General features: G+C 45.1%; 1 protein-coding gene and 1 long non-coding RNA gene across 5 annotated transcripts; both read left to right on the top strand.

The window, feature by feature from the left end:
• The first annotated feature begins 726 nt into the window (after window positions 1-726).
• On the top strand, window positions 727-12,512 carry CATSPER1 (cation channel sperm associated 1). 4 transcript variants are annotated; one of them, XM_063316952.1, is made up of 8 exons: window positions 727-922; window positions 2,757-2,870; window positions 4,159-4,318; window positions 4,570-4,661; window positions 8,269-8,412; window positions 9,734-9,797; window positions 10,782-10,854; window positions 12,237-12,512. In XM_063316952.1, exons 1-8 carry the CDS (start codon window positions 739-741, stop codon window positions 12,339-12,341), a joined length of 936 nt encoding a protein of 311 aa, XP_063173022.1. In that variant the 5' UTR covers window positions 727-738; the 3' UTR covers window positions 12,342-12,512. The 4 variants fall into 4 exon arrangements, with proteins under 4 accessions (XP_063173022.1, XP_063173025.1, XP_063173024.1 ...); XM_063316955.1 differs by lacking the exon at window positions 12,237-12,512 and having other exon boundaries at window positions 10,700-10,854; XM_063316954.1 differs by lacking the exon at window positions 12,237-12,512 and having other exon boundaries at window positions 8,269-8,422.
• Window positions 12,513-13,316: 804 nt separating this feature from the next.
• On the top strand, window positions 13,317-17,475 carry LOC134506434 (uncharacterized). The gene is made up of 3 exons (XR_010068813.1): window positions 13,317-13,495; window positions 14,196-14,310; window positions 16,972-17,475. It is a non-coding gene; the product is annotated as an uncharacterized LOC134506434 (long non-coding RNA).
• Window positions 17,476-18,038: the final 563 nt, after the last annotated feature.

The raw sequence follows: 18,038 nt of genomic DNA, 5'->3' as shown, positions 1-18,038 counted from the left end.
AACACTGTGACGATCGTAAGTCAGTTTTTCAGCACAGTCGTAAGTCTGAACTGTCACTAAACAAATGGTCATTAAGTGAGGACTACCTGTATAAGGTTTGTTGTTGTTTATTCGTTTAGTCGCTTCCGACTCTTCGTGGCTTCATGGACCAGCCCACGCCAGAGCTTCCTGTCGGTCGTCAACACCCCCAGCTCCCCCAGGGATGAGTCCGTCACCTCTAGAATATCATCCATCCACCTTGCCCTTGGTCGGCCCCTCTTCCTTTTGCCTTCCACTCTCCCCAGCATCAGCATCTTCTCCAGGGTGTATAAGGTTATAGTAACAAAATCTTGCAAGTTTAAATGCGCTCCCCCCCTTCCCTTTATCTTTGTGAGAACTAGTCTGAGACGCATTCTCAGGTTACACTTCTAGCCTAGACTCAGACTTCTTTTATCTGACTGTTTTCTTGGTTGACGCTCTTCCTCCTGTTCCTCAAGGTTGTTCCTTCTTCCCATTACAAGGGAAGGAAAGAAGAAGAAAGAACTTAACATGTCCTTCCATAATTTGGAGAAGCTGCATTGCTCAGCTGTACCACACCTGTGCAGCTTGAAGAAAGAGAGAGAAAACGGTTTCCTCCAGACCAGGTGGTCTGGAGGAAACCATTTTCTCTCTCTTTCTTCTTCCTCTCCCGGTTCTAACTTGGCTCCCTCTCCCCTCCTAGTAAAGACTTCTCATCATCATCACCACCACCGGCGGCGCATGACGATGCAAGAGATACTGAACATCTCCTGGCAAAAGGTCTACCCGTATCTCGTTAAAATGAGGAAGATCATCTTTCAACTTACACACTCTTTCATGTTTGACGTCTTCATCTGTAGCGTGGTGGCCTTAAATACAACCGTGCTGGTGGTCCAGACATTTGCGGTGGTCGAGATTCGGGGAGGTGAGTCCGTACGTCTTCTTGGGGTCTCACAGTGCTCCCAAGAAGCTCTGTTGAGGTGTTGGCCCAGGGGATGAGAGCACTGAGCTGATCTCGGCTGATCTCAAAACGTTCTGTGGGGGTCGTACTTGTTTGGAACAAGGATGGGAGTCTATCAGAAATTCCAAGTCTGGAGGTTTGACCAGGAAGTAGCTACTGTGAAACATCTGGGAAAAACGCAACAGGAGACCCATTTCTATATTGTCCCCAATTAAGCCACATGGGAATCCCGTCTGTGGGAATCACATCCATCCCAACGGAGACTTTTCCATTAGAAGATATGGTTGGAAAATAGAGGAGATATGGAGAACCATGGGATCTCCAACTTGGAGAAAGGGCTCTCTGTCCAGTTGATGGTTAGGCCAGGAGATTTTCTTTGCTTGGGTTATAACTCAGTTTGGAAGAATCTTTTGCTTTTCCCACTGTCTGGTGGAAAAGAACCATTATGCACGCAAATTCAAATGTCAGCCCACAAGATGCCATTCTGTCCAGCCCTAACAGCTTGCTAGCAGCACTATTATAAGAGGCCTATTGACCCCAAAGATCAAGACCCTAAAACACCACAAGCTGTTACCAAGTTTGTGTTTGCAGCCTGTAGAACCCATCCTGTGCATCATTAATGACACATTAATTTGGGGCTGATTTTTTGGCTGTACGGTGTGGAATACTGCATAAAGTGTTAGAGCATGATTTTTTTTTTCTTATTTTATTATATAGTATTTTTCCCTCTTTTTTCTTTACCCTTTCATCCCCCTGTTTTATTTTATTGTATTTAATCAGATTGTCTTGATATGTAGGTTGGGTTGGGTCTGTGACCTGTAATAATGGAAATGGAATTAAGAATAGAATAGAATTAGAATAGAATTAGAATAGAATAGAATAGAATAGAATAGAATAGAATAGAATAGAATTAAATAGAATAGAATTAGAATTAGAATTAGAATAGAATTAGAATTAGAATTAGAATTAGAATAGAATAGAATAGAATAGAATAAGAATAGAATTAGAATTAGAATTAGAATTAGAATTAGAATTAGAATTAGAATAGGATAGGATAGGATAGGATAGGATAGGATAGAATAGAATAAGAATAGAATTAGAATTATATAGAATAGAATTAGAATTAGAATTAGAACAGAACAGAATAAACTTTAATTGTCGTTCCGCTCTACACCAAGGTGCACATTAAAATGAAATTTCGTTGCAATTGGCTCACAAAAAATAATTACTATAATATATAATATATATTCTTTACAATTCCACTCCCCTAATCATTATCCCGAATAAATATCACGGTCCGACATACAACATGTACCACCATGAAGTAAGAGGGGATTATTAAGAGTTCAGGAGTCTGATAGCTCGGGGGACAAAACTAAATAGGAATAGATATAAATAGGAATAGGAATGCAAGAGGAGGGGAGGGGAGGGGAGGGGAGGAGAGAAGATGGCGCTGCTGTTATGGAAGAGGGTGTTAGCCTTGCGAGGTAGTCCAGACAAGAAACACATCCAGAAGTACTAGCTCTATCTTTACAGGATTGTAAGGCTCCATTAGCAGAATCTTGCAAGTCTGAAAGCCCTTCTCCCCCGCCCTCGCCTTTGCAGCCCAAGGAACTAGGGAGGGTCCCTTCTGAGACGGTTGCCGCACCCCCATTCCTTCTGCAGGCTCAGCTGCCTCTTATCCCACCGTTGCCCTGCTCTTCCCTCTCCCTCCCAAGGTCATTCCCACTGACCACTACAGGGGGTGATCTCTCTCATAATCTTGGCTCTCCTGGTCTCTCTTTCACCCCCTCTTTAGAGTGGTTCTTCTCTGCTTTGGATCCCATTTTCCTTTGTGTCTACGTACTGGAGGCCATTCTGAAATTTATTGCAACAGACTTCGACTATTTCCGTGACCGCTGGAACAACATTGGTGAGTCATCGGATCAAGGGACGGGGGAAGTCACAACGGCAGGATCGCAATGGGTACAAGCCTGGACCAAACGGGAGCATTCACCTACGGAATGCCGCGTGTTGGATTTTAGCCTAGCGTGGTGGTTGAAACCAGGCCATGGTTTCAGTGATTCCAGAAGTACGGCCTGTGGCCCTATTGGCCCTTGTAAATTTTTTTTGAGGTCTCCAACCAAATTACTGGCAGCCTGTTGAGTGAAGCCTTAAAAAACTCTGTGGATGTGCAGAAATGTATCTGCTATTTTGCATCTAGGCATATTTACAGTACAGGTAGTCCTCACTTAACAATTGTCCGTTTACTGACGGTTCAGACTTACAACGGTGTTATAAGAAACAACTTAACGACCGGTTCTCACACCTATGACTGTCACAGTATCCCCGCAGTCACGTGATCGTGGTTTGGGTGCTTGGCAACAGGTTTACATTTATGACCCTCGCAGCATCCCGTGGTCACGTGATCAACATTTTTGACCTTCCCAGCCTGCTTCTGGCTAGCAAAATCAATGGGGAACTGTGTGATTCGCTTAATGATCATGTGGTTCACTTAACGACTGCCAAAAAAAAGTTGTAAAATTGGGCTGGATTCACTTAATGACCACTTCCCTTAGCAACTGAAATTCCGGTTCCAATTGTGGTCATTAAATGAGGACTACCTGTAATTTTGGTCATTAAATGAGGACTACCTGTATGAGGCCACATAAAAGATGCTGGACAAAACCAGTCTGGTTTAGAAAACTGGTTCATACAATAAACTAGGATTAAACCAAGCATGACTTAGACATGGTATGACCCACTCACTGCCTGTATTTATCCAACATGAAAATAACATATTATATTCATGTTATATCATATAACATGTTAATTCATATTATTTGGAAGAAATAGACATTTCTGTCATTTTAGTCAATCTGGGTATTTTCTGACACTGCAACCAACGTAACCCAACTCTTTGAAGATTATGCTTTTGATTTAGTACAAAGGTGGGTACTAATAACTCGTTTTTTTTAATTAGCTGATATGAAATGAATATTATCTTAAAAACAGGGCCCAGAGTCGCTCTCTGAGCGAGGTGGACGGTAACTAAATTTGAAGTATAAAATAAAATAAAATGGGCATGAGAGAAAAGACAGGCCCCGGTGCCCTCTGCACATACTCTGGGAATGCCTTTACCCCTCACTGGCAGCTCAGCCGACAAGGTGGTGGATTTCCCTTTATTTCTTCTTTTCCCCTCCTTCCTCTTCCCTGCCCAGATTTCTTCATCATGATCATGACGGTGTTGGATTTTGTCCTCTCGCTGCTCATCTCCAGCGGGCAGGGACCCCGAGGCAACTCGATCCCGCTCTTTCGGATCCTCAAGATCATCAAGGGGGTTCGCGCCATCCGGGCCATCCGTTTCCTCCTCACCCTCCGGTCAGCACCAAAATCCACCAACTGACCGAGAGTCGAACCGGAAGTCCTCGGAGGGAGCATTTCCCCCGCTCTCCCCACTCGGGGACAATAATACAGGCCCATCCTAACAAATCAGGACAGGCCAATCTTTGGGGACACCAAATTCAGTAACTGAAGAGGTTGGCTGTCAAACCACAGGGCTCTGCCAGGGGAAAGGACACCTTTAATAATTGCTCTGTTTATTTTTATTTTTTTTGCTGGTTTTCTTATAGGGTGACGGAGCATCTGCAAGAAATCACAGGCACATTTGCACTTTCTTTCCAGTCCATTGGAGCAATCATTCTTCTCATGTTCTCTTTCTTATGTATCCTCCCAGCAAGGAACAGGGTGGGGACCGGGGGAAGCTGATGGGGGTATCTATCTAATCAAAAGCATTTGTTAGTTTAGTCTCTCTGCTTGTACCAGGGTTTTTCAAACTTGGCAACTTTAAGATGGGTGGGCCTCAACTCCCAGGATTCCCCAGCCAGCATGCTTTAAGATGGGTGGGTGTCATGAGTAAGGATGGCGAGCAGGGGGCTCCCAGCCAGGCTGTAAAGCGCATGCGTAGCACTGAGGAATTAGGTAGCCATTCCAAGAGACACAGATCAGGCCCGCCTTAACCTTTGGGGTTTATATGGCTGGGTTTTTCCCACGCTTCTTCAGTTTGTTAGGATTTTCTGTTATGTAGCAGTTATAAAACACTAGAGACCTGTTCCTTGTCTCAGCGTGGTTCCTGGCTGTTAGGACAGTGGGCTTCAACTCCCAGAATTCCCCAGCCAGCATGCTTTAAGATGGGTGGGCTTCATCTCCCAGAATTCCCAAGCCAGCATGCTTTAAGATGGGTGGGCTTCATCTCTCAGAATTCCCAAGCCAGCATGCTTTAAGATGGGTGGACTTCATCTCCCAGAATTCCCAAGCCAGCATGCTTTAAGATGGGTGGGCTTCATCTCCCAGAATTCCCCAGCCAGCATGCTTTAAGATGGGTGGGCTTCATCTCCCAGAATTCCCAAGCCAGCATGCTTTAAGATGGGTGGGCTTCATCTCTCAGAATTCCCAAGCCAGCATGCTTTAAGATGGGTGGGCTTCATCTCCCAGAATTCCCAAGCCAGCATGCTTTAAGATGGGTGGGCTTCATCTCCCAGAATTCCCCAGCCAGCATGCTTTAAGATGGGTGGGCTTCATCTCCCAGAATTCCCAAGCCAGCATGCTTTAAGATGGGTGGGCTTCATCTCTCAGAATTCCCAAGCCAGCATGCTTTAAGATGGGTGGACTTCATCTCCCAGATTTCCCCAGCCAGCATGCTTTAAGCAGGGTGGACTTCAACTCCCAGGATTCCCCAGCCAGCATGCTGGCTGGGGAATCCTGGGAGTTGAAGTCCACCCAGCTTAAAGTTGCCAAGTTTGAAAAACACTGGCTTACACCATCTTTCCTCCACGGAGTGTAAAGCAAGATAGATGGCTTTGGAGTCCTTGGTGCTCTCTGAGCTTGGTTGTTTGCTTGTACCCCCATTTCCGCCAACACCGACATGCACCCCACAAACCCTCAACACTGACAGGGCAAGCCACGGTATATAAACAGGGAGCAAACCCCACCCTCACCAGCACTGATGATGTTACCTAGTCAGGTCATGAAACGTCTGCAAGCCAACCAGCAAGCTCAGAGGACACCGAGGACACCACAGTTCAGCCCTGAGCTACAGAGATTCTCTTCTATTGGGTGGATGGCTTTCCCCTCTCCTCATAGTTTTAACCTCACAACAACCCTTTGAGGTAGGCCAGCCCAAGAGAGAACCATGGCCCCAAGTCAGCTGGATCGTCTCAATTTTTAGCCATAGGGATTTTAACCGGAGCAGTATTTACATAAATGTCCATCACCTTTTCAGTCAGTAAGTATTGTTGCGTGATTTTGCATAGCATTGTAGGATATCCACCCCCATAGTTTTTTTAAAATAAAATGTTTTTTAAAAATTAAGATTTAAGTTTTATTTATGTTTTATGTGTATGTATGTGTGTGCGTCTGTATACACACACACACACACACACATATAAAATTAAATGTGGCGAACTTCTTATTTCAAGTGGAAATGCAGAGACATTTGGAGATAAAGCCACTTCATAAGATTTGGGGCATGTTTAAGTTTGAAGGCTATTTTATTAATTTCTGAGAGTCAGCCAGTATTGTTAGGTGGGCATGGTGTTTTTCACCCCAGTCCAAACTGAAAACCCTTTTGTACAGGAGTCAGTAGGAGAATTAATTAATTTTTAAATGTTCTGCTCAATTGGCCTGCTATTATTATGAAAACAGAATCCATGGTGCTTAAAACATAAATGTACGGGTAGTTTTCACTTAACAACCATTTGTTTAGTGACAGTTTGGACTTAAGACAATGCTGAAAAAAATGACTTATGACCGGTCCTCAAACTTATGACCATTGCAGTGTCCCCACTGTCACATGATCATGATTTGGGTGCTTGGCAACTGGTTCGCATTTATGACCGTTACAGAGTCCCTTGGTCACATGATTGCCATTTCCAGCTTTCCGAGCGGGCTTCTGGCAAGCAAAATCAATGGGGAACCATGTGATTCACTTAACAGCCACATGGTATGCTTAACGACTGTGGTGATTTGCTTAACAACTGCCACAAAAAATGTCGTAAAATCAGGTCAGATTTGCTTAATGACCGCTTTGCTTAGCAACCAAAATTCCAGGATCAATTGTGGTCGTTAAGCGAGGACTACCTGTAAAGCTTACACCTATGGGTTGTGTTTTAAGCACAAGAGGAGAAGGAGAGGTGTTGAAAAAGAAGTACTGTATTTTTTTATAACCACCTATATCATTTTGAGCCAGTTTGGAGTAGTTAGAACCGGTTTGGTATAGTGGTTAAGGCACCAGGCTAGAAACCGGGAGACAGTGAGTTCTAGTCCCACCTTGGGCACAAAGCCTGATAGTTCAATAATACTGAAATCACATGAGATTTAGCAGCTTCCAGAGACAGAGACAGAGACAGAGAGAGAGAGAAACCAAAAGACTGTGAGTTCGAGTTCCGCCTTAGGCACAAAAAAGCCAGCTGGGTGACCTTGGGCCAGCCACTCCCTCTCAGCCCAAGGAAGGAGGCAATGGCAAACCTCTTCTGAAAAACCTTGCCAAGAAGACTGCAGGGACTTGTCCAGGCAGACTCTGAGAATCAGACACGATTGAATAGATAAAAAAAAATGAAGAAAAGTGGGGGGCTTAGGAATAAAGTCTTGACTGCTGCTGAGGAAGGGACAAGGAGACGTATCCTGATAGTTCAATAATACTGAAATCACATGAGATTTAGCAGCTTCCAGATTGAGAGATAGATAGATAGATAGATATGAGAGCCAATGTGGTATAGTGGTTAAGGCTCCAGGCTGGAAACTGAGAGGCCGTGAGTTCTAGTCCCACCTTAGACATGGAAGCCAGCTGGGTGACCCTGGGCCAGTCACACACTCTCAGCCCTAGGAAGCAGTGTGTGTGTGTGTGTGTGTGAGTGTTAATGGACCATAATCAGTGCATTTTAATCAAAGTGCATGGACTGTGTGTGCCTTGCGCCTTGCAATTGTGCACCACAACTGTCTGTGTAAAGTGCATTGATTGTTTGTGAACCAGAGATCTGCACAGAAATTAAGCCGAAACTTGGCCGGCCTGTTCACAGCCAGCCAGATTTCTAGCCAATTCCACCACCCAATTTTAGGAGTTGAGTCAATTTCTGAACATATCCTAGTCAATTTCACAGAAAACTCCCACTTTCTTATCCCTGCTTGAATCAGCAGCCTCCACGTCCTCCTAGATGTGCCCCACGTTTAAAACAGATGGAATCACAGGTTTGAAACCCATGCATCTCTTCCACCCCTCTTTGTCCCTGAGAATTGCTGTCTCTTCCTTAACCCCCCTGACTCCCAACCCTCAGTCATGTCTTCTGTGGTGCTGCGGGACATGTTCAATGAAGTGGATCCGAAACATTTTGGGGATCTCTTCAGAACCATCTTCACCCTTTTTCAGCTTTTCACGTTGGACGACTGGTCGCTTATCTATCTTACCTGCTACAATGCAGGTAGGGAGAAGTAAGAATTTGTTAAGTCGGGGGTGGGGATTCATCCCCCAAGGTGCCACTTCCCCCCTCAGTTTCTGCAGCACAAGAAGCCATGGTTTGTTCAACTACGGTATAACGACTCAACTGCAGCGGGTAATTTCATACATCAGGTGAAGCTGTAAACTGAGATTTGCACCCCATAATGCCTGGGGTCCTCCAACATGGTAAGCTACAGACGAAGCATGGTATGGATTGATGTAATGAATGAATGAATGCAGGTAGTCCTCGCTTAACGACCACAATTGGGACCGGAATTTTGGTTGCTAAGCAAAGCAGTCATTAAGCAATTCCAACCCGGTTTTACAACCTTTTTTGCAGCAGTCATAAAGGAATCACTGTGGGCATTAAGCGGACCACGTGGTTGTTAAGCAAATCACGCAGTTCCCCATTGATTTTGCTTGCCAGAAGCTGGTTGGGAAGGTTGAAAATGGCGATCACATGACCACAGGACACTGTGATGGTCATAAATGCGAATCAGTTGCCAAGTGCCCAAATTGTGATCACATGACTGCGGGGATGCTGTGACAGTTTTAAGTGTGAGGACCGGTTGCAAGTTGCTTTTTTCATCGCCGTTGTAAGTTCTGAACCGTCACTAAACAAATAGTTGTTAAGTGAAGACTACCTGTACAGGACTCAGACGTTGTGTTAAGCCAATGTTTTTCAAACCTGGCAACTTTAAGATGTGTGGACTTCAACTCCCAGAATTCCCCAGCCACTTGACACTTGGAGGGAGGGGAAATGAAGCTGGGGAAATCCACCGATCGCCTACGTTCCTGCATGTTCAAGCCCTGGTGGATAACACTTCAGCTCAGCAGTGAGTTGTGACTTAGCCATTGTGACCCTTGATTGTGCATGAATTTGTCTTTTCCTTTCAAAAGTTAAGGGTAGCGGTAGTGAGTTCCGTGGGGGCAAATACTTGAACTGGTTGAACTGGTTCTACTCTAGTGACTTAGATGTCCTGACAAAGGGCACTGGGGGAACCCCTTCTTCCATCACTAAGTCTTACCTGTTATCACTGGGTGCTGTAGTCAGTTCCCATAATGCCCTTGGACCTGCACTAAATCAAAGGCTTGCTGGGTAGTTCTAGATGACGTTATTCAAATTGAACTTGAAAGGTGTTGGTTCATGTCGGGTGCTGGACCCAGTTTTAAGGGGATTTGGCAGATGTAGAGGCCAAGAAAGGCCGGCCGAATCTTTAAGGGGGCAGTGGCCGGGATCATATGGACGACCTGTTATCCGGAATATCCCTCCATACCGTATTCCCTTTCTTCCTTCCTTCCAGGAGCCTGGTATATTATTATTTTTCTAATCATCTATATCCTTGTGGAATATTTTTTGCTTCTCAAGTAAGTATGGCCCAGGCGAAACCATCCAGATGCTCAAAGGGAATGCAGGTGGGCTGTTGAGGAACAAACAGCGTACAACTTTCTTAAAGAGTTCCCAGATTCTGATATTTTCACCTTGATCCTTTTAACAGCTCTGTGGCTGATCCGAAGGAAAAAAAAACGAGAAAAGTTGCCAAGGAGGATAAGGGGGGCTTATACCAAAAGCATGCCCATTGTGGTTACTGAAACAGGATTTAAAACTGTTCCAAAAATATCAATATTATGTGGTCTTTCAAAATATCCCTAGAGGGGGAGAACCCCTAGCAACTACATCCTTTCCTCCCAGGCTGCAATTAAACCTCCTTATTTTTTAAAAATTGTTGTGAGCTGAGAGGGGTGGTAATTCAACTCCCAGAATTCCCCAGCCGGGAAAGGTGTTACGGATCTTCCTGTCCAACATCAGAGATACAAAACCTTGTGGTTGTCCCAAGAACATAAGAGTTGATATGAGCCCATGCAATCTTGCATGTGCCAAAGGTGTTGGATTGGAGAGATTGATGATTGGACAGAACTAATCTGGGCCTTTGGTTTGGATGTTGTTAGGCAGGGCTTCCTTCTTGATCCCTCCTCTTCCTCCTCCCTTCCCAAACACGATCTTCCCAATTTTATAGAACACAGCAAGTGAAACCAACCTTTAGGGTTTTGCCCAATCAGCAAAATGCTCCATCTCCAATATATGGGTCTAGCCAGCAAATCAGATAATGATCTGGTGGCTAAAACTATCTTCCTACCTAAATGACCCTTCTGTTGAATGATACACTTGCTGACCAGTTTTTAACCATTGGCCATTGTATAAAAAGAAACATATAGAAGCAGCTTTTTTAGGAAACAGAAGTTTAATTCTATCTATTTATGTCTTTTAGCGTGGGGTCAATTTACTAGACGCTGTATTATGCCACACCCCAAAATAGGGGGTTAACACATGCCCCAACCTCCCACTTGCAGCCTGGTGATTGCAGTCCTGGTGGATAATTTTCAGATGTCCCTCCTCAAACGCCAGGAGAAGAAGAAACTGAAGGTCAATCCTTGTCTTTTTTGGGGGGTGGGGGTGGGGAGGAGGGAAGGAGGTGAACAATTACCCTGGGGTGCCCATTTGGAGGAAGATGCATAAATCCAAAACATGATTGTACAGGTAGACCTCGCTTAATGACCACAATTGAGCCTGAAAGTTTGGTTGCTAAGCAAAGGAGTCATTAAGTGAATCTGACCCAATTTTACGAACTTTTTTGCAGCAGTTATTAAGCAAACTACGTGGTTGTTAAGTGAATCATGCAGTTCCCCATTGGTTTTGCTTGCCAGAAGCCAGCTGGGAAGGTAGAAAATGGCGATCACATGGCCATGGGATGCTGTGGTATTTGTAAATGCAAACCAGTTGCCAAGTGCCTCAATCATGATCATGTGACCACGGGGATGCTGCAACAGTCATAAGTGTGAGGACCTGTTATAAGTTGTTTTTTTTCAGCACCGTTGTAAGTCCAAACTGTTACTAAACAAATGGTTGTTAAGTGAGGACTACCTGTATATTTAAAACAATGAGGTGGGTTGAGGGTGAAGGAAGGGAGACTGGAAACTGAGTGGAGAAACTCGACCAGACCTCCGACTGCCACTCCCATCATCCTCCACCAGCTTGGGAGATGTTATCTATTGCTCTCAAGGCCTGCAGGCCAATGGGAATCCTGCCCATTGGTAACTTTGCTCAATAACGTCTGTAGATCACCAGTTCTGATGTGTGTGTACATGTGTGTGTGTGTGTGCGTGAGTGATAGAAGCTGCAGGTCATCAGCCATGCTGCCTGGGGATGATGGGAAATGTAGTCCATCAGCCAGGCTGACTGGAGTGGGGAACGTGTAGGCAACAGCCATACTGACTGGGGTGATGGGAAGGATAATCCAGTTATGGAGACTGGGGTGATGGGATCTGTGGGCCATCAGCAACACCGACTGGATGATCCATCAGTCATGCTGACTGGGGATGATAGGAGGTGTAGTCCATCAGCCATGTTGACTGGGGGTGATGGGAAGTATAGTCAAACGGCTACAATGACAGGATGGGAAGTGTACTTATCAGCCACACTGAGTAGGGATGATGGGAAATGTAGTCCCTCACCCATGCTGATTGAAGGTGAGGGGAAGTGTGGTGATCATCCATACTTACTGGGGATTATGGTAAATGTAGTCTATTCGCCATGCTGCTCAAGAAGATTAAGGTAGTCTACCTACCATGCTAGTTGGGAGGATGATGGAGATTATTGTTGGTCAACCAACTTCACTGGTTTGGCCCTAGTCCAAGCTGTGAGGTTGTTTTTTAAGAGTGGACCAGAAGCAAGAATCGTTTCCTGTCCATCCACCTCCCCATCCCTTCCTGCCATTTCTGACTTTATTTCCCTCGCTCTTTAATTAGCAAAAAATGATCCAGCTAAAGGAGAGCACTGCAGAAGATGTTGCCAGCAAGCAAGCAGGTGATGGTCAAATTGGGGTGGGCAGGGGCGGCCTGTCACAAATTTGAACGAAGGATATGGCTTAGTCAGGACTGGGGCCCGGCCCATGGGCAGATGAAGGCCAGTTTGGTGTAGCAGTGAAAATGCTGAACTAGAAACCAGGAGACGGTGAATTCTGGGCAGCCCTTAGGCAAGGAAGCCAGCTGGGTGACTTGGGGCCAGGGCTTCCTCCCCACCTGGCCCACTCACAGGGTCGTTTTGTGGGGAAAATAGGAGAAGGGAGCATTATGAGTTGTACAAAATCAAAGTGGGATGTCAGTCTAATGAATAAATAAATAAGGCAAGAAGATGCCCTGTTTATCTCAGGAGATTAATTTTGACTTAGCGTTGCAGGGACATCTTGAGATTAGCTGATGGAGGGGGGGTTGCAAATTCCCAAGCATCTCCTGGCAGAATTCAATAACTCTCGCTACCCCTTAAACCTTCCTGAACCCTGCAATGAGCAAGCCAAAGGTACAAATGTTGGGGTGTCCTGTCCACATCCCTTATGGATTTTAAGGATTCCCCCACCCCAACAGGCACACCTTGTTGCCAGAAAGTTGTGCGCCTGTAGTGGCATGTGGGAATGGCCTTGAGAGACAGTGGGGAGAGCTGCAGACGGGACAACCCGCGTGTAAAAAATATCCCAGCCCGCAGAAGGAGAGGAGGCGTGGGAAGCATCTCAGAAGGGACCCTCCCTAGTTTTCCAGAGAGTAAAAGGAAAGGAGGGGACAAATACTTTCAGTCTTGCAAGATTCTGTTAATGAAGCCTTATAATAAAGCTAGGACTCCTGGTTATGCTTCTTGATTGGACTACCTCGCAGGGTTAACAGCATCCCAGCTTCCAGCCTCTGCCATTCCATGCAAAGGGCGGGTGGAGGCAAGATGAACTATGTAGACCAGTGTTCCTCAACCTTGGCCACTTGAAGATGGGTGGACTTCAACTCCCAGAATTCCCCAGCCAGCCATGCTGGCTGGGGAATTCTGGGAGTTGAAGTCCACCCAATTTCAAGTGGCCTAGGTTGAGAAATGCTGATGTAGACTGTAGACTGAACACCCTGCTAACTAGACCCCTTTTCTCATCTTTGCTGGATGCAGAGGCCAAGTTAAAAGAAGAGGAAGAAGAAAACCTTTTCAGGAAGACAATGATGGACAAATACGGCACCCTTGAGCTGACTGACCGGTGAGATTGAGAGCCAGGCTTTCTGGCAGGAAGCAGCCTGTCCTAATTTGGGGTATCTCGTGCCTCAGAATGAACTTCCAGGGCTAAGGGACTCCTATAAATTACTAGAAAACGGCAAAAAAAGTAGGCAGCAGCAGAGTTCATACCAAATGGGTGGTGCTCGTGATTGCACTGGCCTTAGCTTAGGGGTCATTGTGCAAACCCTAATGACTCTAACTGTTGATCAGCCTGTTGTGCTCAGAGCTACTGAGACGTGCGGGGTGATCTCACGGATGTGATGCCCTAACAGCCAGGAACCACGCTGAGACGAGGAGCAGGTCTCTAGTGTTTATTACTGCTACATAAACAGAATCCTAACAAACTGGAGAAGCGTGGGAAAACCCAGACAGATAAACCCCGAAAGTCAAGGCGGGTCTGATCTGTGTCTCTTTGAATGGCTGCTTAATTCCTCAGTACTACGCCTGCGTTTTCCCCCCTGGATAGGGGCCCCCTCCTGCTCGCCATCAGTGCTCATGACATGTGAGAAGAGATGGGGGAATCTGAGTTTTTTTTTTTAAGCTGGTTTCTAGGCGTTGTTGACGGAAACCTAAGCTTGCTTTTCTTCCCTGAAATTAGATTTTCCAGGGATCCCTAAGTGGGAGAAGGTGGTCCCAGCAGCTGCAAAAGAAGCATTTTTTTTTTCTTTTTTGGCCTCTTTCAGAGAATGGCAGCATCTCTATAGTTACTTCCAGTTGATGACGGCTATTGAGAACAACCAACAGCAGTTCCAGTCACAGGCTTCCACCACTGACAAGATCTTGGACACTTTTTTTGAGGTATCGATTAAAACCTCAGCTGAATTCTCCCCACCCCTCAAAGACCATCCATCCCTTTGACAGAATTAATCTCCTTTTCTTTAACATCCAGAAGCCTTTCCCTGTCTCTGCTTTCCCTGGACTATGGCTTCCATTGCTATTACCCCTCTGCCATGTACAGGTGGTCCTCGCTTAACAACCATTCGTTTAGTGGTGGTTCAGACTTACGGCAGTTCTGGAAAAACCAACTTATGACTGGTCCTCACACTTACGGTTGTTGAAGCGTTCCCACGGTCACATGATCACGATTTGGGCGCTTGGCAACCAGTTTGCATTTATGACTGTTGCAGCGTCCTGTGGTCATGTGATCACCATTTTTGACCTTCCCAGCTGGCTTCTGACAAGCAAAATCAGTGGGGAACCACTTGATTCGCTTAACGACCATGTGGTTTGCTTAACAACCACAGTGTTTTGCTTAATGACCTCTGCAAAAAGGTCGTAAAGTACCACTTCACTTAGCAACCAAAATTCCCGTCCCAATTGTGGTCGTTAAGTGAGGACTACCTGTAGGCTGAGAATCATGGAAGTGACAGCAGTTATATTCCCTACTGAGTGCTTATTGTTGTTTATTCGTTTAGTCGCTTCCAACTCTTCGTGACTTCATGGACCAGCCCATGCCAGAACTTCCTGCCGGTCGTCACCACCCCCAGCTCCCCCAGGGACGAGTCCGTCCCCTCCAGAATATCATCCATCCACCTTGCCCTTGGTCGGCCCCTCTTCCTTTTGCCCTCCACTCTCCACAGCATCAGCACCTTCTCCAGGCTGTCCTGTCTTCTCATTAGGTGGCCAAAGTATTTCAGTTTTGCCTTAATATCGTTCCCTCAAGTGAGCAGTCTGGCTTAATTTCCTGGAGGATGGACTGGTTTGATCTTCTCGCAGTCCAAGGCACTCTCAGGATTTTCCTCCAACACCACAGTTCAAAAGCATCGATCTTCCTTCGCTCAGCCTTCCTTATGGTCCTTATGATTTGACCCAACATGGATGTCCCTTTGTTGTTTATTCATTTAGTCGCTTCCGACTCCTTGTGACTTCATGGACCAGCCCACGCCAGAGCCTCCTGTCGGTCGTCACCACCCCCAGCTCCCCCAGGGACGAGTCCGTCACCTCTAGAATATCATCCATCCCCTTTGCCCTTGGTCGGCCCTTCTTCCTTTTGCCCTCCACTCTCCCCAGCATCAGCATCTTCTCCAGGGTGTCCTGTCTTCTCATTAGGTGGCCAAAGTGAACACTAGGTGGCACTATATGACCTGTTTTGTTCTTGTTGGAATTTGTCCAACACAGATAGTCCTCATGTGTTAGGTCTTACATATTATACCCTTTATGGCAGTGTTTCTCAACCATGCAACTTGAAGATGTGTGGACTTCAACTCCCAGAATTCCCCAGCCAGCATAGCCACACAACTTAAAGTTGCCAAGGTTGAAAAACACTGCTCTATGGGGATTATCCCAGTGGTCAGTATGGAATATAACCACAATATGGAATATAACTGCTGTAATACTAAGCTATATTGTATTTATGTTTTATATTATATTGTTATACTGTATTCGATATTTATTTGTGTTTATAATATCCGATGCTTTTATCATTGTTGTAAACCTCCCAGAATCCCTCCTTTGGGGGGAGATGGACAGTGGCAAAATTTAATAAATAAACAAACAAACAACCACCCCCCCATCCATGGGAGGTCTTGAGGCTTCTACAATGAGGTCCAGACCAATTAATATTTTAGCTCTCTGGTGCGAGAGTGCAAATGAGTAAAGGGAGATGTATAATTAATTGAATCATGGGAGCTGTAGTTAGGCCTGATTTGGGACCCAGGCTTGGAGAAAGCTAGACTTCGTTAGGTTTTGCTCAAAAAGTAGGGAGTCACAGAATCATGCTGTAGAATCACAAAACTGGAAAGTTGGAGGAGACCTCACAGATGGTCCTGTCCAACCTTTTCACAGGGCACAGGAAAATCAATTAAATCATCCTGAAGAGGTGACTGTGGACCACCACCTCTCATGGATGGCTTGAGTGGATTTAAGAAATGTTGGCTGTTGCTGTATTACAGCTCAATAAAATTATTTTTTTAAAAAGCCTTGGTTCCAGAGGATCAGAGTTCAAATCGCATTACTGTCAGGAATTTCTTGAGGGTAAGACGTGTCATAGAATAGAACAAGAAGTGGTATCACAGAAGCTAGGAATCCATTTGTCCAAAATTCTTTCATGGAGTCTATACTAGCAGGAGGTTGGCTTAAATGACCTCTGTGATCCCTTCCAGCTTTTTCTATTTTTTTCCTCTGCTCTGAATCTTGGTGAATGATTTAGACCGTGCTCTCTTAGCCTAGCCTATGTGGCAGGGTTGCTATGCAGATAAAATAAAGAAAACAGCCAATGCCTCATAGGCTGTATTTCTAGGTCTCACTAAACTCACTAAACCACACAACATAGCATGTCACACAAACCTAGCCTGTATGGTTCCTTTATGGTTTTGCGTGTTGTGGAAACCTAGAACATTGGTTAATCCTATAAACCACTGTTAGGCCAAACATGGTTAAGGACATGATACAAATGCAGCTTTTCAGCTTTCTCAGAAAATGAGGATGTGGAGGATCAATTTCCCTAACTTCTCCTTACAGACATCCAAAGAGGACTTCTTTCCCTAAGGAAACACAGAGAGAGAGAGATCCACGGTTCATGGTGGAATTTTTTTTTTACACTACCAGCAACTGCTGCAGTTAAAAAGTTGGCAGAGCTGCTTATTTTGATGACCTTACAGTAAATACAACATTGTGTTAATTAAATCAAGTTGCAACTCTCAGCATATCGCAGTTTCAACCTCGCTGTCCTTGCTGGGTTTGGATATATACCAGCTCCAAAATTTGTTTCAGAGGCTAGAGCTGCTGTGCATTGGAACTTCAGGCCATGGTTTTATTTCACTATTTTCTACATTGCTTCCAGTGAGCGATTTTTCAGCTTTCAGACAGAGGAATATCTTTCCCATCAATTGTTAGCAGAAGACTTTGAACTTAAGCAAGCTTGGACTGAATCTAAACATTTTTGCATAAACTGTAGACATGCAACTTTCACCGATCTATGGAACCTCTCCAAATGTGAAAATAATAAAAACAGATAGTTACAAAGCCTCTTTCATTCCCATCTGGTCTTTACTATTGAGTTGGCAGAACCTAGAGCAGCGGTGTGCAAGATGTGAAGGGGCCCTTGTCCAAATCTAAACTGGGTTTAATTGTTTCAGTATAATTGAAACTCAATTCCATGACTTCAATATAGTGAATAGACTGACTTTCCCTTTTTAATCATTTCCCCTTCCAATCAGATCAAAGGCAACTAGTGGCTGTAACTTTGGAAAGTGCTTTTCAGAGATAGACCAAAGTTGTGTTGGATTAAAGAAGTAAACTACTTTTCAGTCCTGTGTCTCATTGTCCAAGCACAGCCAGGAAACATTGTTCTCTGCAAGCTTTTTCCTTTGAGAAGCAGGATGCCAATATACGTAGTGGTTAAGGCTGCAGGCTAGAATCCAGGAGACAATGAGTTCTAGTCCCGCCTTAGGCCTGAAAGCCGGCTGGGTGACCTTGGGCCAGTCACTCTCTCACCCCAGCCCACCTCACAGGGTGGTTGTGGTGGGGAAAATAGGAGGAGGAAGGAGTATTTGGTATGTTCCCGCCTTGAGGTATTTATAAAAATA

This window comes from Candoia aspera, chromosome 17 (genome assembly GCF_035149785.1).
Source record: "Candoia aspera isolate rCanAsp1 chromosome 17, rCanAsp1.hap2, whole genome shotgun sequence".
NCBI classification, from domain to species: Eukaryota; Metazoa; Chordata; class Lepidosauria; order Squamata; family Boidae; genus Candoia; species Candoia aspera.
Note: the sequence above shows the minus strand (reverse complement) of the source record. Positions and strands in the feature narration are given on the sequence as shown.